Genomic DNA, 23576 nt, shown 5'->3' with positions numbered 1-23576 from the left:
CACTCATGAGCTTGTTTTCTGTTATGAACACATCTGATGCATGTACATGTGAGAATTTAAAATCTAAATGAAGCCACTAGTTAATTTTTCAAATGAATATAATCATTATAGGATCTCTTAGTACAGTTGGCTCCGTTCTCAAATCAAATTTGGGATCCTAGGTCGGGCAAGTTTTCTTTTACCTAATGCCTTTGTTCACCTAGCTCAGCATTTGGTTCTTAGATGATGGTATGCCCACATTCCCTTCTGGAGAACATCGGACAAATTAGAGGGAGAGAGACAACTGAAGCCTCGGCTTTAACCATTTCAAGTATGAAAGTCTCCCCTAACCCATACATTATAACTTTATTACAAATATCTTGGCTGAGGTTCTGTATTTGCCATACTATATAATTACAATATTATATACTGTATAATGGACAAAATTAGAGTAATTGGTAAATTTGTACCAAGATTTGTGCTGTTGAGCCCATATTGTGCTGTATTTGAGGAATACACGCATGCATTAGTGTGTGTATCCTCAAATGTAATGATGTATATTGATGCACACATTGCCAATGCATCTGTACTTGCAGGCAGCTTTGCTCATTCATTACTGTTGTATTCCTTCTATAGCACATTTCTTTGTATTTTAAGATTTGCATTAAATGTCTAAAATATCCCCAGGCCACTTCACATGTGTGCCCCTTTGTCTCTCGCATTTTTTTTTTAGAACCAAGTATAATAATAAAAATATTAACTGTATGGAAGACTACAATTTTTTGAATGCTCAAAAAGAAATGCTCTATGCAATCGCCCCCAAAAAGCGATACTATTATGCCACATTCACTGTTAAAGACCACATGACGGTAGCCAGTTAATGATCTCTCTCAAAAAAAAACAAGTTAAACCCATGACTAAGCCTAAATGGCAAGTTATAAGTAGATAACCTCTAGTTAATAGGCCTTGTGTGTACAGTACAAAGCATATGGTTGATTACACACAAATCACAATAGCGCGAGGCATCAAATGAACATATCCACAAGGGCCGTGACGAGGGTGACCGTGACCCTCGTCACGGCCCTTGTGGATTTGTTCATTTGGGTGATGTTTGTGTTATGCATCTATCCCAATATCACGCTTATTTGTACAAATAACTTATTAGTTGAATCTTCAGTAATGGAAACGATTATAAAGTGAGAGCTAAAATACACATACTTAAAACTTCCCTGTTCATAAAGTACTTTTGCATTGCTGTTACGCATCAGACTGTTAGCGGGGAAAAATTTAATTTATTTTTACTTTATGCAGACAAAAGTTACACGTTTCCACATTGTCTAGAGCAGAATTACATTGCTGTATAATTGACAGTTGATTTAGTACTTGTATGAAGCATAATAATCATATGTTCACACAGACGGCAGAATGACACATAATCCTTAACATCGTTACCTCAAAGGCTCCAGTTACACACACACAACAATTCAAAACAAAATTTACTTTTTGAATAACATAAAAAATAGTAACACTAAATAAATCTGAAAACTATAAGTTCACATATTAAAAAATATACATATATATATTTAGAGTAGTCGGGGTGTGCGTGGTCTTTCTGCTGCGACTATATTTCTTTCCGGGATTGTATATTTTGGGTATAGGTGAACATGTAATAATTTTTAAAATTTAATTTTAAAACGATCTATTTCTACCATACTGTTCATTACTGGTACAGTATAAAATTGTTAGCACAGTTACGACAATTAAAGTACTGTAATAAATTTAAGTATTTAAATACAAAATTTTATAAACCGTGTGTATATGTGTGATTATACATACATACATACACACACAGACTTGATAGTTGATAAATATCTTTAATTGAATAATTAACTGTACTAAAGCGGTAAGTATTGCACTTTATCAACATGGCTAATACCTATAATATAAGCTTGCATATAATATCATACAGTATATGGTCTAGTACCTTAAATATCTGCAACCTTGTACTTTAATATAAGAATACTTAACTAATCTGACATACATAAACTTTTAATATCCAACAAACTTTTTTGCAGTGTTAAAATAAGGGAATAATTGAAAACATTCCTGAAATAAAATATAAATTAAATAACCACAATTTGTATTCCAGAAAGTCTTGCTTGTCTTGATAAAATTTAAGTCATTATTATCACAACAAGTCAATCTGTAAATTTTATGGAATATAAACACAAATGCTGTACAAGATATTTAAAATATGGTAATAACTACATAATTATTCGCTTTCCGCATGAACACGAAATAAGACGGGCAAGATAACCATTGCACATTGTGTAGGCGTAGACTAGAACCTTCAGATATACCGGTATAATGTTGATTTAGTACAGATGAAAAACATAGGTGATGACCACACACTAGTAGGTGAAGGGACGACGACGTTTCGGTCCGTCATGGACCATTCTCAAGTTGATTGTGTGTCGACTCGAGAATGGTCCAGGACGGACCGAAACGTCGTCGTCCCGTCACCTTCTAGTGTGTGGTCTGGTCAACATACTTCAGCTAAGTTATTGTGACTCCTCACCTGCAACATAGGTGATGTCCCCCCACCTCTCACAGCTCCCTGCAACTGCTAGCAAACATCACCAAATAAATATTGGCATTACAAAACAAAAGTATTATGGCCCTGTTACAGTACAGCAGTGAGACCAATAACCAGAAAACTAATCATCACTAAATTACCACAACAGCAATTTCTATAAAATTGAGATCATTCTCAACAAGAAAAAGGTGCCAGAAAATTTAAAATGGCAAAGATGCACGAGTGTTTAGCATAATACTGCAGCATAGTATTCAATTGAAATAAATATACCGCATATATATTTTTAACCACCGCTATTCTCTTCATGTACGTTATCTTGAGTTTTCTTGAGATGATTTCGGGGCTTTAGTGTCCCCGCGGCCCGGTCCTCGACCAGGCCTCCACCCCCAGGAAGCAGCCCGTGACAGCTGACTAACACCCAGGTACCTATTTTACTGCTAGGTAACAGGGGCATAGGGTGAAAGAAACTCTGCCCATTGTTTCTTGCCGGCGCCCGTGATCGAACCCGGGACCACAGGATCACAAGTCCAGCGTGCTGTCCGCTCGGCCGACCGGCTCCCTTGTACGCGCACAAACAAGAAAGAGCAGATGCAGAAAATACAATACATGACAATATGGCACATCTAGGTTGTGGAGAACTGCCTTCACAACACAGTTGAGGTTCTGACTTGCAGCTAAAGTTACAACATATACAAAAAGTCCTTTTAAATAAAGACTGACCAGTGTGATGCTTTCTTTCTCCACTGCAGAATTCCGTCATTAAACTTAATCTAGTCCCAGAAGCTGCTTAAAAAAATACATAAATTTCTACCATTTCCATCCCATCTATTGCTGTGTATATTTGTGCACTAACATGACTACATTCCCTTTACAAAATAGGGTGCAACCTGTGCATTATTCCCCATGCAAATGCAACACCGGGACAGGAAGAGTATTCACAATTGCACTCTCTTCCTCACTATAAGACTTGTGCATGTGATACCAAAGAGACCATCTATACATTAACTAAATTTGAAGAGTGACACACAAAGAAAAAATAGCAACAAGAAGCATAGGTTATCAATAAATTAAATAAAAGTAACATTTAAATAAGCGAGCTATTACCCATTTCACAACAAGCAAAAATTATATGGCAAGTATTCAAGATAACAATGTCAGATCTGTGTTGAGCTCAATAAGTTATCTTGTTGAACATTTTATAAAAGTATCAGGTGCTTAAATGTTAACTTACATTCATTTTTCTTAGTTGAAACCAAAATACCTACAAAGATTTTGGTGCACATTATATATATCAAATCTAAGAGGATTGCCGTCTTTTACCCGTCACCAATGTCGCTTCCGCTGCGAGTGCCTGTAATAAGCCATGATCGGGGCAGACACACAACTGTGACAGGAATGTAGAGTAGAGAAGTCACCATACCTGACAATCACTACCATCCACTACCTTCTGTAATGTATTTGGCATATGCAATTGATGCTAATTCCTTGGTGAATTCTTCAATGACAATCAGTGCTTCAAACTTATGGCTGTCTTCATCTCGGCTGTGAAAACAATTTTAAAACCCATAAAAACAGTAATCGGCTGAACCATACTATAGTACCTAGTGTATAATTTGTAAACAATGCATTATTTCCTAACATCGAATCATTTCTTTACATTTTAAATTTAAATACTATTTAATGATCCAGCCAATCTCCATAACATACAAGACAGTGCATGTGAAACATACAAGCAAAAAAATGCTTACAGTAATATCATCTTGTCTAAATCAAAGTCACAAATACAATATAGAATCCTGTCTTAAACTTTGGTAGAAAAAATATTTTGAAAACTTTCCAACTATTTTGTATTATTTATGAAGACTTATGTTATATGTCTTATGCCCGAAACGCTTTGCGTAATAGTGGCTTTAGGCATTGTATGTACTAGCTCTATCTATAAGTCCACCAATCTTTGTAAAAATTTCTTGTATGTATGTACCTTACCTAAATAAACATTTATTTATTATTTATAGTAGCAGCATGCAAGTGAATAGTTTGAAAGATGCAAATATCACTTCTCTTTCTTAGTTACAATATTTAAAAGGATGATTAGTCCAGCACAAGGCTCATGTCAATGTGTATAATTCTGAGTGAATTATCAACAGCAAGAAGTGCAGGCTATCTGTCAATAGAATGGACTGAACAGCTTCAAACCTTAATGAATTACAAAATGTTCTTAAAAACAAATGGAAATAGCATGTTTCTATACTTACTCAAAGTCAAAGTCCTCCATTGTGCCCAAGAGCTGGTATCTGGTGACCTTGAGATGATCCAGGTAATCTTCACGTTCCATAATTGGCTGGTGAATCTTGGACACTACCGAGGAGAGGACAGTGAAGGGTGTGCGTACACCCCCAGCCACCATTATGGTGGGGTTCAGCAGGTACTCGTGGAGGTGTGGGTGTGGTAGCAGTGCTAGAGTTGCCATCAACGATGTCACTTGCAAGTTGATATCATAATCCTACGTACAAAATGTATTATGAGAGACCATTTCTCAATATTATATGAATATAATAATTCATTAAACTATAGTTACCAGATATTTCCCATCGTGCTTTGAACAACTAAAGTGTTTCTAATATGCTTTAACCCTCATTGTGTGGCTATCATCAAAATTGTCACCTTGTATGTGGAAGAAAGAAAAATTTAAAAACCTATCTGCTTCCTTTCTAGTTACATGAAGTGTACACAACAGCCAGGTGGAGGGGTCAACGAGCTAGTCAATACGAATTGTGCTGTTTGCCGACTTGTGGTATAGACGGCGAGGACTCGATTGATCAAGGATGGTTTTTATGTTTGTAGCCTCACTCGCTAGCTTACAAAATGTACTTTTTGCTTTGAATAATTATTTATTAACTCGTAATTGACAAAAACACCATCAGTACTGTATATGTAGTCCTACAAGGTAACATGTACACTTATATAGTGCACAAACCAGTTCCTGGCACAGCTCAGAAAGTGTCTTGCAGCCCACTGCTTTGTTATTATTCTGTTTGTGAACATTGTACAGAAATAAACTGAAAGAGTGGCTGGAAAGATCAGATTGCAATTTCACAATACAAGCAAGCCACTGGTACACAATAACCTAATTACATAGTAACCAATTAAGAACTATACCAAAATTTGTCTCATGGGATCTTAGTTAACTCCTTCACATTCATATAGAAGCATTATATCCATATTTACATCATTTGTATAAAAACTGGGTGATAATTTTATGTAATATTTTACCATCTTCTGTAATTTGTCCATAACATAACACACATATTGGTTGTATTGGATATCTGACAATGAACAAAATATAAATACTATACTACAGTATTTACATGGAATCGTGGTGACAACTCTGGTGACCTCTCACACCTACTTCCCTCCTTCATTCCCATATCTTCACAGCGTGTTACAGTACTCTCTCATGTGCGTTCCTTCTCTCTATTCCATTTCCATCAGTTATTTTGTTTGAAACATGCTTAGATGATTCCTTGGTGTCTCAATATGGTCTGCTTATAATCAAACTCAAAGGGGGTATCTGGCTGTGCCCGGGATGGTTCATCTTATCATTCCACCCCTCTTCCTTCTCTCCCTTTCCCCACATCCCACCTCTTCCACCATTTCTGCCCCTCCCCCTGTTCCTCTTCCTTCCCACCTCCCTCTCCCTTCTTTCCCATCTGACCAACCTTGAACAGACATTTCCATTTATATATATAAAAGGGGTAACCAGCTACACCTGGGTCTCTTCCTCTTTCCCCCTCCTCATCCCATCTCTCCCTTCCCCTCTCTTCACCCCATCTCCCCCTTCCCTTGGTCCTTCCCCTCTTCCCCTTCTCAAAAAACATATTACAAAGCACCGAGCAACTCTATGGGGAAACACCAAACATTTCATACTTGACCCCAGATAGGGTAAGATAATTATCAGGTGAGCTCACTAAGTCAGTATGACTATATAGCATTTCTAAGGGATACGAGGACAAGGAATTAGAAGGGGGAGAAAGAAGCAGTGCCCAACTACTTAGTCAAATGGGAATTGAATGCTGACCCTGCAAGGTGTATGGTCTTTACCAACCAGTCCACAGGGATGGAAAAGTGATTGATGCATATGATATATTTTGAACAAGAAACTAAGCAACTTCATACTTGATCAGGTAAGTGTTCCAGGAAATCCATGAGCATGCTAAGGAATGGTCCTTCATAGAACGTGTTTCCTTCTGCTTCGGGCCGAGACTCCCGGGATGCTGTGGACGAGGAATCGGACGGGCACTCTGGAGTTACAGCTTCTCTCGGCCAACCAAATGATGAACATGACTGATGAAAGAAAGTTTGGGATAAATAAGGAATATGGTAGAAAACCTAATGATACTCAAGACTGAATTTCTACTTCATAAATATTATAAAATAAATTGACATTTAAATTATAATATTATAATTTTGCTTAAGGATTAACTTCAGAAGATAACTGAAGTATTACTGTCAATTAAGGTAGTAAAGTATCAAATTGCTGACAATAATGATGGAACTAAAATTATGATGCTCCCCTCAAGAGCTGTTAATAGGAAATAAGCTCTGTATCTTGCATACCCTTATCCAATTTTCAAATATATTTAATATACAATATGACAAAAATTGCATTATATAAGAATATCCATGTGACTCACCCGACACATGTCACTGTACTGGCGCTGGGCATCAGCCATGTAACTCTCAAAGTCATCCTTGGTTGTTGATCTCAACTCCTCAGGTACGACTGTCATGAAACTGTTAAAAAAAGCAACAAAATTAGCAACATACCACAGTACCATAAACATTAAATAATATATAGAACTGTACCAACTTTGGGGTGAAATTAGTTGCACTAGTCCAAGATTAAGCAAATTTTCATGCCAGTTCCAACCTACAAATTATATTCCATTTTTATTTAAAACTCAGCATTGAATGTAATGAAACACCTCTTTCTGGTCCAGACACTGTGGCTCCCTGAAGCTATCTTGCCCAGATTGCTTTGTGCTAAAACCGCAATTGAAGCGACATTAAGTGAAACGAAAACCTTTTGGCAAGAGTTTCTAACAATATTGTCTTCTATTGTCCCTTGCCCTTTCATTACGAGTACTACCTGTTACAGGCTGTTAACCTGTCCATGTCTTGTCTAAGGAACATGTTTACTAGTACCAGTAATATCAAGCTTGGATCTCCCACACCTTGTTATGTCAGTGATCAGCTGGCGAGATGCATTTGCTTCAGCAACAGCTAAATTCACTTGATAATTTGTTAACGTAGCCATATGGTTATACAGTGCAGCATTATATAATTTTTATGTATTGTATTGTGCTACTGTATTATTTTCCGCTAATACAAATTTTAATTTTTATTATAAATGAAGTGTTCATTGACAATATTTAAGTTATGCCTCGTAGAGTACTTAATTTGTTTTAAGTGCCATAAGTTTCCACTTCGTTTTCTCTATTTTACATTTAAAAACAAGAAAGCAGGACTGTTTGCCTGTCAGATGCCAAAGAAGGTTTGAATTTATCTATTCTACTGATGTACAAACGAACGACATTAACCGAGGTGATGTTAAATTAGGTTCAACTGTGCTTTCTGAGCATGGAACTTGGTTGCTCCTGTTGCCTCCCTCCATGGGGATTGGGCTTGAGGCTCGAGGCCCTATTGAGCTGCTGTCTGATAATGGCAGTCAGGAAAAACAGCCAAAACATGTCATTTGGTAGTTACCCCAAGTGCTGCTTGCCAGTCTTCATGAAGCCAAGTAGCATTTAGAGGGGCTCGATATGTGTTAATACCAGTACGAAAGTCTACTGTACTTCTAATAGATGCATTATGATGAGACTCACCTCTTGACAATTTTATTTATGTTAGCTGGGGCTAAGGTTCTGCTGATGGGCTGTGATCCAGGAGACATCTCACCTGTGTAAACACGCACACACAGTAAGAGGTGTGTGTGTTTGCAAGCAATAAATGCAAGTACAAATGCACATGCAGGACACACAAAAATCAATTTAATTTTATGTTCCCCTTCTCGTTTGGCAAGTAATTTCTTTTCACAGTAGAAATATGAAAATTATATAGAGGATGAATTGCAAGTTGCATATGCTGTAAAAAATTAACATTCAATAATCTCACTTCAAAATGAGTGGTTTATGAGACATCATTCTGATACTAATTTATATTCCCTTATACTAGACAACATGAGAATATTGACACCAAATTACACCTTTAAATTGTCAACTCTGTCTCACCCTCTCGGTGTTTGTATCTCTCATCTTCTTCATCCGACCAGGAGCTCTGAAGGTGTTCTGCTGCCGAGGAATCGTAGTACGACCGCGTTACTACATAGTTCAGCACCAGTGACTGTACAGCCATGCTCCCAGGCTTCTCCATCAGCACCTGGATGTTGGGCGATACATTAAGATATCAATTAAATATGTAACTGAAAACCATACACGACATACTTGGAGTAGCCATCGAGTCTGTATCAATCACGTGCCTTTAGTAGCCTCAGCGTCCGTGTCAATCACATACCTGAAGTAGCCTTAGAGCCTGTATCTGGAGGTGATGAGGTGGACGCTGGCACAGAACCATCACCTGTTGTCTCATGCTGTTCTCACTGCCTTCTATGTCCTCAGAGTCTTCAGTCAGCCACGAGATGATGCCTGTACAATTTCAAAAAAATGTCACACTTTATGTACATGCTAAAACTATAGAAGAGTTTGGAGCTAAGCTCTACTACAATGTTCTGAGCTATAATGAGGATGATAAATGTATCTTCAGCAGCTTAAGCAACTCATAATGTACACTAGATATTCTTTACATTTTTGCATTGAATTTGTCATCATACTTTTCACACACCAGCCAAATATTCCTGAAGGCTTTCATTCCCTCTTTGTCCTACAATAAACCCTCTTTCCTATCACAATATAGTCACAAATAAAACTTATACAATTACTATCAATTTGCAATAGAAATGCAACAAATATACTAAAGGTCAAATAATTTACCAATAAAATTAGCAGGAAAGTACTAATCACTAACAAGTGGTGGGGGAGATACCATTCACAAGCAGAAAGGGGAAGTATTTGTAGTAACTGCCACACACCACACAGCTGTACTCCCAGGCCCACACTTCCTCAAGCATCTCCGGGGCTGTAGACGGACATTCTTACAGCGACAAGTATGGTTTAAGTACGGCCAGCGTCTGTGCAGACAGATTCACTCTCTCGCTGGTCTCTTCACTACCTAGCAACACCAGTCAACACCTTCCCCTTGCAATGGGACAACCTGCTGTCTTCATAGTCTAAAGTACATTGGCTAGAAGAGTTTTCATACATAAGCAAACTGGTATTACCTCTGGTGTCTAACATAACTTGCACCATTATCAATGACATACCACTATTATTTTTATACCTGTGCAGTTTCATATCCCTCATCTGATAATTTTCACTGTTCACTAAACTTTCAACACTAAGTGGTGCAGATGTTACTATTAACTGGAAATGGGAAAGTAATGACTGTTGACAAGTAGTGGAAGCGAACTCACTATTAACGAGCAGTGGAGAGGAAACTGAGGTAATGATCTTGGCCGTGACAGCAATGTAGAGAGATATGGTATCTTCGTCGTCACTGGTGAGATTCCCACGTAAAACACCATCTAAGAACACCTCTCTTATCGTAGAACAGATGCTTGAACCCAACGCACCATCACTTACACCTACAAGCTATAAAGATGAAATACGGTCACATACGTTTAACGGTAGACTGTTTATTGAAAGACGAGATTAAAATTTAATTACCCAATATGTTTTTTCTGAACTTCAGTAATTGTGTAGTATGAAATAATCATTTAGAAACAAATATGTACTGTATATTAATAACAAACCCAATCTGACAGACATTGCAAAACAAACATTATTGCTTAATGATTGAATACAGAATATAAAAATGGAAGATTGGATGTTCCAGGAAGATGCTATAGAAATTAGCCCTTTAAACTTTGGAGTAAAGAAAGCTTCATGATTTAAGATAAGGCACCCACTACAGATGAAAATTTATTAATGAACAAAATAATAATAAGAAAATAATTACACCTCACATTGCAACAGGTCGCAGTGAGGAAAAGTGTGTTTTAAACTGCCCCCCCCCCCATTAAAATAATTTGCTTAACTTGCCTGGTTGATCAGTCCAGCAACCAGGAGGCCTGGTCGACGACCAGGCCGCGGGGACGCTAAGCCCCGGAAGCACCTCAAGGTAACTTTTTAAAAGATATATCTGAGAATCTGATCAAATATCTAGTATCAATAGTACTTTCAATACTGTTGTTGTTTTAGAATCCGCTATTGAGAAAAATGTTGCAAGGAGCACGGCCTATGGTGAGCCCTTAGTGGACTTGTCTGCCACAGGAGCGGGGCTGTAACTGGGATGTTTCTATACTATATGCCTGTTCATATGGCTTAGTTTCTTAAGGACTGACACTGCAACATACTTCCACTAAGTATGGAGCACCTTTCAATTAGCACCATTGTGCTAATTGTATTATTGTGCTAATATTATGACAACCAGCACACATTGCCGTTTCAGGCTTGCAATATTGCAAGTCTGATGCTTAAGCTAAGATAACAAAGGACTGGAAAGATTGCATTTTCCCAGACTACCAACCTGATAAGACATGAAAACAGTCTTAGTAATTACCCAAGTGTAATTACCTAAGTGTAGTTACAGGATGAGAGCTACGCTCGTGGTGTCCCATCTCCCCAGCACTATATTATTATATATTATACCCAGCACTATTAGTTATAGAGGAAATGTGAGAATGTAGGCAAGTAGTAAGCAGAGTCCAACCAGGCTTGGTCCTTGAACCTCTGCTCTTCCTACATTAAGTTAATGACCTAACCAAAGGAATGAGTTCCTCCATGCCAAAGTTTGCAGACAATACAAAGATAGTAAAGAGGGGGGAAGACTGGTTGAAGATGGGGAAATGGAAAGGAGACAAAGGACTGAACAAAAATAAGAGGAAAGCAGTTACAAGAACCAGAAAAAGATTGGAACAAAGGCATCCTTTAACACTGGAAGTGCATAAAATATTATAACATCAGCAGCATGTGTGAACCTGGCAAACATGTAAACAAGGATTGTTTCAAAACAAAATACACAGCCTAAGTCATTCCAGTTGTAGAACATGCAGCTCTGCCAGGAAATCCTCTTCTAGTTAAGCACAAGAAGACTGGAACGTATAGAAGTAAATAAACAAGGCTGGTTGTTTAAATAAGAAAACTAAGCAATAGAAACAGGATAAGAGAGCTCAATCAAACAACTTTAGAATAGAGAAGGACCAGAGAAGGCACAGTCAAAAAATATTAAAAGGCAATAGTCAAGGCAGACAGGGATAATTTTTTCCAATTGAAGGCAGAATACTGTATGTGGAAATTTGAGATGTAAGAAAGTGGTTGTATGCAGTGTAGGTGGTAAACAGATAGAATGTACAGAGAAAAATGGTTGATGCCACCTCCATTCACATTTTCAGGAGTAAATATGATAGTGAATCAAAACAGTAAAATAAAAAACAGCAGACTGAGCACCAATATCTATTTGCAGGCGATGAGTCACAATAACGTGACTAAAGTATGATGACCAGACCACATACTAGAAGGTGAAGGGATGACGACGTTTCGGTCCGTCCTGGACCATTCTCAAGTCGACTTGAGAACGGTCCAGGACGGACCGAAACGTCGTCGTCCCTTCACCTTCTAGTGTGTGGTCTGGTCATCACCAATATCTAGGACATGGGGCCCAAAAGCCCACAGATAATGAAACTCTACTGCACTGAAATTTAGCGGGTATAATATTCAAGAGACGAGAGTACCTTATCACAGAAAGTGAGCCAGTGCAGGAATGTCACTACTTCTTTTTTCCCGGGAAACTCTCCCACATCTTCTTCATCCTCACTGTCGCTGTTTTCGCCGCCTTCAGTCCTAGATTATTTGGTCAGTCAGGAGTCATTTTCTTGATATAAGGCTTAACTGGTAACAATTAAATTATTATTTACACAACTATATACTGTGTATGAATGAGCCAGTGTTATGAATTATGTGTTGTATGTACTGTAGCACCTGGACACATGCATTGTTTAATGATCGTATGTTACAGATCCCACGTTGTAACAAGTGATACATACAATGAGACTTGAGACAACTTTCATATCATTCAAGAGACGTACTTAATATCATGCACACCATCATAACATTCAAACTATATTAATGCATTTGTCAGTGGCTACAAATATTTAGGTGTCTGGTGGACCTATGCTCAGCTCAGCCCTGCAGGCATCACTAGATACAGTGGCTAATAAAACACACACAAATGAAAATTACTGTAATTACATTACTTGACATGCAAACTTTTTGAGGCACCAAAAAGATGAGATCATTAACACTGACTATACAAATATGCATGAAACCTTTGCATTAGGGAACCTTTGCATGTACAGTCTGTGCCTGACTTTCCAACATCTGAAGTCACACCAGAGATGAAATGCTGAAAAATGGGCTAGATTCACGAAGCAGTTACTCAAGTACTTACGAACGTGTACATCTTTCCTCAATCTTTGACACGTTTGGTTACATTTATTATACAGTTTACAAGCATGAAAACTTCCCAATCAACTGTTGTTATTGTTATAAACAGCCTCCTGGTGCTTCGGAGTTCATTAACGGTTTAATAATTGTAAACAAAGCCGCCAAAGATTGAGAAAAGATGTACAGGTTCGTAAGTACTTGCGTAACTGCTTCGTGAATCTGGTCCCAGGACCACAGAGGGTCATTCCTAATGGATGCAACACTCTTGGTCTGTTTTCAATCCTATAGTCAAAACAGGGACTTCAGAAGTTGCTCAATTTCCCTCTTTGTCATCAGAGTATGAAACTAACTCCATTTAGTGTGCCAAGGAGAAGGATATATAAGTCAACATGAAAGCCAATAAAATGAGGTCGATTAATATTTCATGCCATGAAGGATATTATTATACACACGTGTTAAAATTTATGTCCAATATGATCTCTGGTGGACAAGTGCAAGGACTGTCAATGAAAATGTGAAAAAACAACATACAAGGTATAAGCTTTTTAGTATATGTTTCATTCACCTTTAGTGAATTACCATCAACAATAAAAGAGTAATTTTTGCACAGTGCTTCTTCATCACGGGTGATATCTAACTGCAAAGGGATGTCACATATGGTATTTTCCTGCTCACCTGACTCTTTCTGACAATGGTACATCCTCTATTAATGCTGATTCAGTATCTGCAGGAATGCTGTCAGAGGCAGTGACTAAACGGGTGGCCAGGTAGTGGGGAAGGAGTGTGTGTCTCGCTATAGTTGAACTGCTCTGGCCCTCTCGGACACTTGCTATACCCACAAGGCAGTCATGGGCTGTAGCCGAGATCTCACTGTCCTGGTAAGTTGTCCAAGGAAATGTTTATTATTAATTCATAGCACATTAACGTGATGAAATATGATCTTTATTACTTAGCAAGGAATGTTTCACTCTTTCAAACTTCATGTTAATGTGGGGAAATTGTGATACAGTATGTACTTATATTGTATGTAAAGTGCTTAAACTTCAAGAATATCTTGAGTGACCTGTAGTTACAAACAATGACGTTGCATTTCAAATCAAGAAATTAAATTAAATTTTCTTCTAATTTACATGGTAAACATATTATATTAAAAGCAACATTTACTATAGTTATGGAAAACATACCTTCAGTTACTGGTGAACAATATTATTTTAGATATTTAGTAATCTAATGAGCATTTTATTAGATAAATAAAAGACAAAGAAATACTTTTTTGACCCTACTAAAATTACTTAGTCTATTGTGCACTAGATATAGCATACACAGGAGCCGGTCGGCCAAGCGGCCAGCACGCTGGACTTGTGATCCTGTGGTCACGGGTTCGATCCCGGGTGCCGGCGAGAAACAATGGGCAGAGTTTCTTTCACCCTATGCCCCTATTACCTAGCAGTAAAATAGGTACCTGGGTGTTAGTCAGCTATCACGGACTGCTTCCTGGGGGTGGAGGCCTGGTCGAGGACCGGGTCGCGGGGACACTAAAGCCCCGAAATCATCTCAAGATAACCTCAAGAGGAGATACAATGCACTTTACTGTACTTACGGCACTGTGACAGAGGTTGAGCAGAGCATCCACCAATGGAAATTTAGGTTGTAATTTCTGTGATGTCACTACGGAGTGAGAGTCACTGCTGCTGGTGCCCGTGGCCACGTGGGATGGGGTCGGTGGGAGACTGTCTTCTGGCGTATAACCACTTGAAACACCTCCAGTTAGGGCTATTGGCTGCAATTTACAAACACACACACAATAAAAGGATTGATCTTGCAAAATATTTTTCGAAAGTAAGAATGCGCCCTTGCACCTTCAAGGTGAGAATCTTATTTAATTAATAATTGATTTAATTTATTTATTTTTTTGGACTGCACGAACCCTACGCCTCTGGCTGGCCCACTAAGTGTTGCTTGTTTGTTTTACTTGGGCAGAGTATGAGTATTTATGACTCGTATGGTCGCTTCAGTAAGATTTTGTATCGAGTTAATAATTTATAACAACACTCATTAATAATAATGAGTTTGTTAATTGTAAATTACATACTGTCTTTTCAATTCTGTATTTAGTTTTGTTTAGACTGTTTAGGTCTGTGCTCAAGAACATAAGAAGTTGTGCATCAGTAAACAGTGTTAGCTTGGAGGTGTCCGCAGACACTCGTCACGGAATTAATTTATATGAGAAAATGGAAAGGGCCAAGTACACTGCTCTGAGGGATGCCAATGTTTACTAATAGCGTAGGAGAGAAAGTGATGTTCATGGCTATATATTGGTGTTTGTTGCCGAAATATAATCCGATGTAGTTAAACAAGTGACCCCCCGACTCCATAGTAATTATTATTATGGTCAACAGGGCGAAAGATCATTTGCACGTCAATGATTAAACTAGGCAGGTATTTATAAGTAAACCATTAAAATGTGTATGAATAGCTAACAAATATAATTATAAATAAATATCTTATGGGGTTTGGAGCATAGGAGGAAATCACAGAGTGATCTGAGCACAGCAAGAAATTGCAGTAGTGACTTGAACATGGGACTTCACAAGACTGTCACTTGCTTAGTTAAATGAACTATGGGGTTCAAGTCCTGAACCCATTATGTGCCTCTGTAACCCTTTCCTCCACTGCACACAGGATGGGTATGGGGTGCGAAATAAAGAAAAAGAAAGAGGAAACGACAGTTCGTAACTAAAGCACAAAGAAAATTGTAGATAGTGAGTGATTGAAGCAGTGTAAGAATTAACAAATATTGGTCAAATATGGGATTAAGAGCTTAGTATATCATGCCAAACATATTATAACATAACAATTTTAGGTAAATCCCACCACAAACATTTCATACATCCAAGATGAGTTACAAACATAATGTTGGATTTCTAGATAGAGCTAGTACACACTAGTAGTAGTAGTAGTAGTAGTAGTAGTAGTAGTAGTAGTAGTAGTAGTAGTAGTAGTAGTAGTAGTAGTAGGCATCCATCAGTCTTAGGAGACTATGGAGTTGTGCTCTGGTTGTCAGTCTGGAGTGGCCTCACCAGGGCGCACTTTAGTACACACTACAGTATGTCTAAAGCCAGTAATATGCACAGCATTTTGAGCAGGGTGTGGGAAAAACACTTAGATATTAACCGGTTCTCACCCATCCTACTATCATCTCCATACCATTATCAATGCCTTCACAATATACTACCTTCGATTATATATACATTTCTTTTATTTCACGAACTGTATGATGCTAAAGATGTTAAAGTCAACAAAAAGTAAAATAGGGGCCCCTGACAGCTGAGTAAACAACGCTTCGGATTCGTAGTCCTGAGGTTCCGGGTTCGATCCCCGGTGGAAATGGAAACAAATGGGCCGAGTTTATTTCACCCTGATGCCCTGTTCACCTATCAGTAAATAGGTACCTGGGAGTTAGACAGCTGCTACGGGCTGCTTCCTGGGGGTGTGTAACAAAAAGGAGGCCTGGTCGAGGACCGGGCCACAGAAACGCCAAGCCCCAAAATCATCAAGATAACATTTTTCAGTACAGTATTAATCCTTTGAAAAATTTCCTAATGGTGATTGAATGATTGGATTTTTATATTACATAATAAGCAAATGAAGTACTTTTGTACTGCATCTAAACTCGCATTACATGCACATTGTTTAATCCCACTTCCTGCTTTCCAAACATGCAACACACAACTCCGACAGTTACCCAAAAGCAATGTTCTACTATTACCTGTATATAGAGCAGTATTATACCATTATCTTGACGAATCTTTTCAGACAATGTCGATAAGAATTCAATTTCTTCAGCTTCATATGGAGAAGCTCTCATCTCACAAATTGTTCGCACCATGGCCTGGAATGACGGATTAATACAGAGACTACAGTTCTATAATTGACTATCACTGACTATGGGCATGAAAGAGGGGGGGGGGAGGGGAATGAGATCTAGTTCTTTATCCTCCTAGCCATTTATACCAAGCACACTACGTAATTATCTTTTTTTCAATAATAAAATTTTCATCGTATTTTTCTTTAAATTGTGGATGGAATTGACTTTAACAACATCTTCCTTCAATATATTCCATTTGCTGAGCACCCATACAGGGAATGAGAATTTCCTTACATCTCTAACGTTTCACTTAAAGACAGGCTATTTAACACAAGGGGCACACGCACTAGGGGACACAGGTGGAAACTGAGTGCCCAAATGAGCCACAGAGATATTAGAAAGAACTTTTTTAGTGTCAGAGTGGTTGACAAATGGAATGCATTAGGAAGCAATGTGGTGGAGGCTGACTTCATACACAGTTTCAAGTGTAGATATGATAGAGCCCAATAGGCTCAGGAACCTGTACACTTGTTGATTGGTGGTTGAGAGGCGGGACCAAAGAGCCAGAGCTCAACCCCCGCAAGCACAACTAGGTGAGTACAACTAGGTGAGTACTTAGCTTCCCACGAGAAACTGTAACCTTGTTACCCTCTGCAATGCAAAACAGTACTCTAAAGTACTACAAATCTAATAACATAATTAGCTATCTTAAGTTTATCAATTAATTTAAGCATTTGTGCAGCTATTAGATCATTTCTCCTGTTACCACCATTTAATTTGGTTACTGCTGCTAATTTTGGGTATCTTGTTTTATTAGAAATTGGCTGATTTTAAAGTTAAAAATAAATACAAATTAGCAATGAAAGCCTCGGCATTACAAGTTTAGCAACATGCACACAAGGTGGAAAACTGGTGAAATATTGGTGGACACGGCTGGGTCATGTACCATAAATCACAATAAGGAAGACAAATATTGTACCTACAGCCTGTACTGTGTTACGTTTTGGCAGGGTAAATTAAGTACAGTACAATAATTTTAACAACATAACTGTTTACTAGAATAATAGGTGATAGTGTACATACAGTACACTCAAATGTCTAAATTCACATTGTTTGTAATTAACCAAACCAAGTCGCTGAATCGAGAGGACACAATAATATTTTTAGAGAAATTCACTATTATATTAAAATCTTTAAAATATTATTTAACAAAACTCTTGAAAATTAAGTACAGTATTGTATGTAGTTTGAATTTTAATTGTTAATCCTAATCAGCCTGAGAAGCTGTGGCTTAACCTTTGTGTACACAAGAGTCATGTGTTGTGTGCTGCTAATTAGGACAATGTACCCACGTGGTAATCATATGAGAAGAGGCAACCAGGCCAGTCACATACCTGCAGGGGCTTGTGTATGGGTGCATGATGGAGATGAGAATGATGAAGATGGTTAAGGACCCCCACCAAGAATATGTAGACATGCTGACGTATCCCTAGAGGTCGGTCCGCACGTGCATGAGACGCCAATGTCGCTAATACTTTCTCCTGGACTAGGTACTCCATGCATGGGCTCAAAGGTCCTCCTATGTGCTGCTCCCTCTCCTCTGCCACCAGTAGCTGCGGTCATATTAAACTTTCTTTATCTGATATGACACAACTGTAAATAAAGTTTAATACTTAAAAAATGTAAATATTTAGAGGCTAGAACAGATGCAATAACTTAAGTACATCCTCTCACACTTGTAAAAACTTACAATTTAATTATAATTCACAAGAGAACTACAAATCTGAGTCAAGTCCTGATAACCTGAAGTTAAAAGGGAACTGTACCTTCAGCATTTGAGAAAGATGCCTGGGTACGTGTGTTTCTTCAATAGGTGGTGGCTGCCCATCATAGTGTTGGCACCGCTGACACACGATCGATAACTGTGTCCAGTGGTAACGCAGATCCTCCACTCGAGGGCACGGTGGAGCGATCTGTTGGAAGCACCTCATTGCTTTTGTATTCTATACTTATGGTTATAAATCAAGTACACAAATTCAATTCCAGTACTGTACAAGAAAAGTATTCATTATAGTCCTTAAAATATAATATATATAGTCATCTATCAACATCTGTCCTAAAAAGATTTGTTAGTACAGTATGTACTGTAAGTGCAGTAATATTTATTTTTCATTGGAAATCTCAAATTAAATTATAAGAAGAAACATTGTAAAAATCCAAACAAACATTATAAATACCTTATAATAATTTTTATTGTTACAGTGAATATAAATATATATTTATATAAATATGATGAAGATTGAATATTTATAACAACCAATCTAAACCCATGTTTAGATAGGAAAGTAGGTTGGCTACGTATCGTGATGGTCATCAACAGTCACGAATTCGTATGCACGTACAGTACAGTACAGTACAGTACTGTACAGTACAGTACAGTACAGTACAGTACAGTACTGTACAGTACAGTACTGTACAGTACAGTACAGTACAGTACAGTACTTAGCTTTTAGATAGTCATATACTGACTAGTAAGGAATTCTTTTAAAATAAATGAGGCAAAAAAAAAAAAAAAAATATTACTCCTAGGCCTAGTATAGCACACACATGTATTATATTAGGCCTCAGATATCGTGCATTAGGCCTCGGAAGGCTAGGTTAGGTTAGTTTGTCAAAGCAACGCAAGTAAAAAACAGTTTTCCAGTTTGTCCAACTCAATAGTTCAGATTTCTACACTTAAAAAAGTATAGAAATCTGAACTATTGAGTTGGACAAATCTGAATACATAGTATATATATACCAACGTACACTTGTACGTTGAGATATGTATATATACTGTATATTTTACACTTACACTTACACTTACACACACACACACACACACACACACACTATGATCCTCATCGTTCCTATAAGTACAGTACTACCAAAACAGGAGAATGGGCCTAATATAAATATGGTGAAAATAGAATGCATAAGCAAGGGAAGGATGGTGCTGCAGTAAAAAGGTTGAACAGACAGGGAGAGATGATAAAACAATGGAAGAAGAGAAGAAAGGAAAGAGGAGCAAAACAGAGAGTAAGAAGAGAAAAAAAGAGGATACAAACAATGTGGAAAGTCCATAAGCTAAACCTACAGTACTGGATGAAAATATAAAATAAGACAAATCATGCAAATAGGCAACTGCTAAAAAAAAAATAAAAGCAGACCATATCTCACGCAAACTCAAGACACTGAAACTTACCACATCTGCAGCAGCCTGCAGAGCATCCGAGATACGCGAGAACATAACTGGGTCGTGCTTCGCCCTACGACTAGTACGACACAAGGTCTCACTCAAGACAAAACCGAGTATCTCAGAGCAGGACATGAAGACGAAGCTCAGGCCCCATGTTGCACCTATACAATCTGCAGATGTCAAAAGTCAATACAAGTGAAGCAACAAGATAAACAATGGCCTTTCTCACAATTGATATCTTTGATCATAAACATACAAGTGAAGCAACAAGATAAACAATGGCCTTTCTCACAATTGATATCTTTGATCATAAACAATCACATTGATGTAGCAACGACAGTTGTTCCGTCTTCACACTATAATGTTATACCTTAAAGTACTTTTTTTTTCATTTTTACTGGGGTACTTAAAAAACTAAGTGATCTCGTTTTGCTTCTTCCTTAAAATAAGCTCCAGCTGTGTCTATTGGACAGAATCATCTACAGGGTTTATTTACAAGGTGACAGATTTAGACTTGGACTTTGAAGGGACTTGGATCAAATCTCTCTATGCCTCATGCTTGTAAAGCAGTCATGGGGCAGAGTACCTACCAAAAGTCTTACTAGACCTTGTCTGCTATCCCAGTGTTTGATGACAGGTGAAGCACCTGCTCTGGCGACAGGTGAAGCACCTGCTCTGGCGACAGGTGAAGCACCTGCTCTGGCGACAGGTGAAGCACCTGCTCTGGCGACAGGTGAAGTACCTGCTCTGGCGACAGGTGAAGCACCTGCTCTGGCGACAGCTTGTTGAGGGGGTTGTATCCTGGGGAGGGTCAGTAATTTGACCCTGGGGAAGACCTCGATATAAGCCTAACATATACTGTAATAAACTGGCTGCCTGTCCCCCGACACAATGAATTATATATACACTAATTCCTTATAATTAATGTATTATATATACATTAAACTCAAACCTGAATCTAAATCATTTATATATATTATAAACAACAGAGGTCCCAGGACAGAGCCTTGAGGCACTCCACTTACAACATTTTCCCACTCTGACTTAACCCCATTTATACTAACTCTGTTTCCTTTGGTATAGCCATCCCTTTTGTCTTCTGCACCACACACACACACAACGTGTGTGTGTGTGTGTGCAAAGTTATATACAGTACCAACATTTAAAATATGCATTTAATATTTACTAAATTTTTTGTTATAGCTATAGAAATGCAGCTTACACTCGGCTTGCGCACCTATGTTATCTGCCGTTTTGTTTTACGTACTAATGTATGTACACATATACAATAAACGTGTAACAAATTAGACCGTGCCATCCTGGGAGCACCACGGCCCGACCCCACCAGGCAAAGTCACCCCCTCCCCCACTGGGGAAGGTGGGGAAGGGGGGGGGTGACCCCTTCACACCCCCTTCCCCCATGCCGCACACTCCACAAGGCGACAGGTCTAGGGTAACGGGCAGTACATACACCTGTCACCTGCCCGGCCCTTCATCGCATTAGTTAGTTCATTAAAGAAACACGTACACTTAGTGCATTGGCTGCCTGTCTTGGTAGCCAGTCAACACATCCTTGACAGCTCCTGGCAACACATTCCTGACAGCCTTCCTACCTAGGAGACTGGCAAGACATCCTTGACAGCTCCCTACCTGGGAGACTGTCAACAACAGTGACAGCTCCCTATCTGGGAGACTGTCAACAGTGACAGCTCCCTACCTGGGAGACTGTCAACAGTGACAGCTCCCTACCTGGGAGACTGTCAACAGTGAGATCTCCCTACCTGGCAGACTGTCAACAGTGACAGCTCCCTACCTGGGAGACTGTCAACAGTGACAGCTCCCTATCTGGGAGACTGTCAACAGTGACAGCTCCCTACCTGGGAGACTGTCAACAGTGACAGCTCCCTACCTGGGAGACTGTCAACAGTGAGATCTCCCTACCTGGCAGACTGTCAACAGTGACAGCTCCCTACCTGGGAGACTGTCAACAGTGACAGCTCCCTACCTGGGAGACTGTCAACAGTGACAGCTCCCTACCTGGGAGACTGTCAACAGTGACAGCTCACTACCTGGGAGACTGTCAACAGTGACAGCTCCCTATCTGGGAGACTGTCAACAGTGACAGCTCCCTACCTGGGAGACTGTCAACAGTGAGATCTCCCTACCTGGCAGACTGTCAACAGTGAGATCTCCCTACCTGGCAGACTGTCAACAGTGACAGCTCCCTACCTGGCAGACTGTCAACAGTGACAGCTCCCTACCTGGCAGACTGTCAACAGTGACAGCTCCCTACCTGGCAGACTGTCAACAGTGACAGCTCCCTACCTGGCAGACTGTCAACAGTGACAGCTCCCTACCTGGCAGACTGTCAACAGTGACAGCTCCCTACCTGGCAGACTGTCAACAGTGACAGCTCCCTACCTGGCAGACTGTCAACAGTGACAGCTCCCTACCTGGCAGACTGTCAACAGTGACAGCTCCCTACCTGGGAGACTGTCAACAGTGAGATCTCCCTACCTGGCAGACTGTCAACAGTGACAGCTCCCTACCTGGCAGACTGTCAACAGTGACAGCTCCCTACCTGGCAGACTGTCAACAGTGACAGCTCCCTACCTGGCCAGCGTCCCTGGCAGGCCCCCAGGGGGCTCAACTCACCAGTGGGGGGCGGGGGCCGCTACCACCGGGGGAAATTACCCTTGAAATAAGACCTGAAATAAGACGAGAATTCTTCCTTGAGGAGGAGGGTGCGCGCGCGCGCCTGCGACGTGGACATTCACAACACAAAATAATAATAATAATAATAATAATAACAAAAATATTTTATTTACAAGAAGGTACAATGATTTGGTGAAATTACATTAGAATAATATTTTTTTATAATTCTTATAAAGCCACTAACACGTATATAGCGTTTTGAGCAGTATTTTTATCTGACTTTACCGGCATTATATGCCCCTAGTTCCAGTCCTATTTTAATCAGTAAACATAAATAAATACCTCTAGGTGCAATAGGAATTTTAACATATTAATTATATCAACCAAATATTTGCAATAGATATATAATTTATTATAGATTGACCGCTGGGTAAGGGGTGACGGTATATTATAATTATGGTAATGTAGACCCATAGACTTACTAACACTCATTACTGTCTAAATTCCTATATATAAATACGTATAAATATATATAATACATATAATAATACACATATGATATATAAGGTATATATAGGGGAGCATCAGTTACGTGTGAAATTTAACAAAATTTGAAATTGA

The 23576-nt window shown here is 38.9% G+C and overlaps 1 protein-coding gene across 3 annotated transcripts; it reads right to left on the bottom strand.

The window, feature by feature from the left end:
- Nucleotides 1–326: 326 nt before the first annotated feature.
- LOC123745629 (FHF complex subunit HOOK interacting protein 2A) lies at nucleotides 327–23071 on the bottom strand. 3 transcript variants are annotated; one of them, XM_045726374.2, is made up of 16 exons: nucleotides 22956–23071; nucleotides 20307–20470; nucleotides 18889–19035; nucleotides 18457–18675; nucleotides 16964–17086; nucleotides 14795–14974; nucleotides 13870–14069; nucleotides 12483–12591; nucleotides 10164–10341; nucleotides 9149–9279; nucleotides 8866–9013; nucleotides 8461–8533; nucleotides 7270–7369; nucleotides 6752–6919; nucleotides 4831–5078; nucleotides 327–4117 (listed from the first exon to the last, which is right to left on the bottom strand). In XM_045726374.2, exons 2-16 carry the CDS (start codon nucleotides 20430–20432, stop codon nucleotides 4006–4008), a joined length of 2262 nt encoding a protein of 753 aa, XP_045582330.1. In that variant the 5' UTR covers nucleotides 20433–20470; nucleotides 22956–23071; the 3' UTR covers nucleotides 327–4005. The 3 variants fall into 3 exon arrangements, with proteins under 3 accessions (XP_045582330.1, XP_069168286.1, XP_069168285.1); XM_069312185.1 differs by having other exon boundaries at nucleotides 22914–22988; XM_069312184.1 differs by lacking the exon at nucleotides 22956–23071 and adding an exon at nucleotides 20891–21148.
- Between the last annotated feature and the right edge of the window lie 505 nt (nucleotides 23072–23576).

Source organism: Procambarus clarkii, chromosome 71 (genome assembly GCF_040958095.1).
Source record: "Procambarus clarkii isolate CNS0578487 chromosome 71, FALCON_Pclarkii_2.0, whole genome shotgun sequence".
Lineage (NCBI taxonomy): Eukaryota > Metazoa > Arthropoda > Malacostraca > Decapoda > Cambaridae > Procambarus > Procambarus clarkii.
This window is presented reverse-complemented; position numbering and strand designations above follow the sequence as displayed.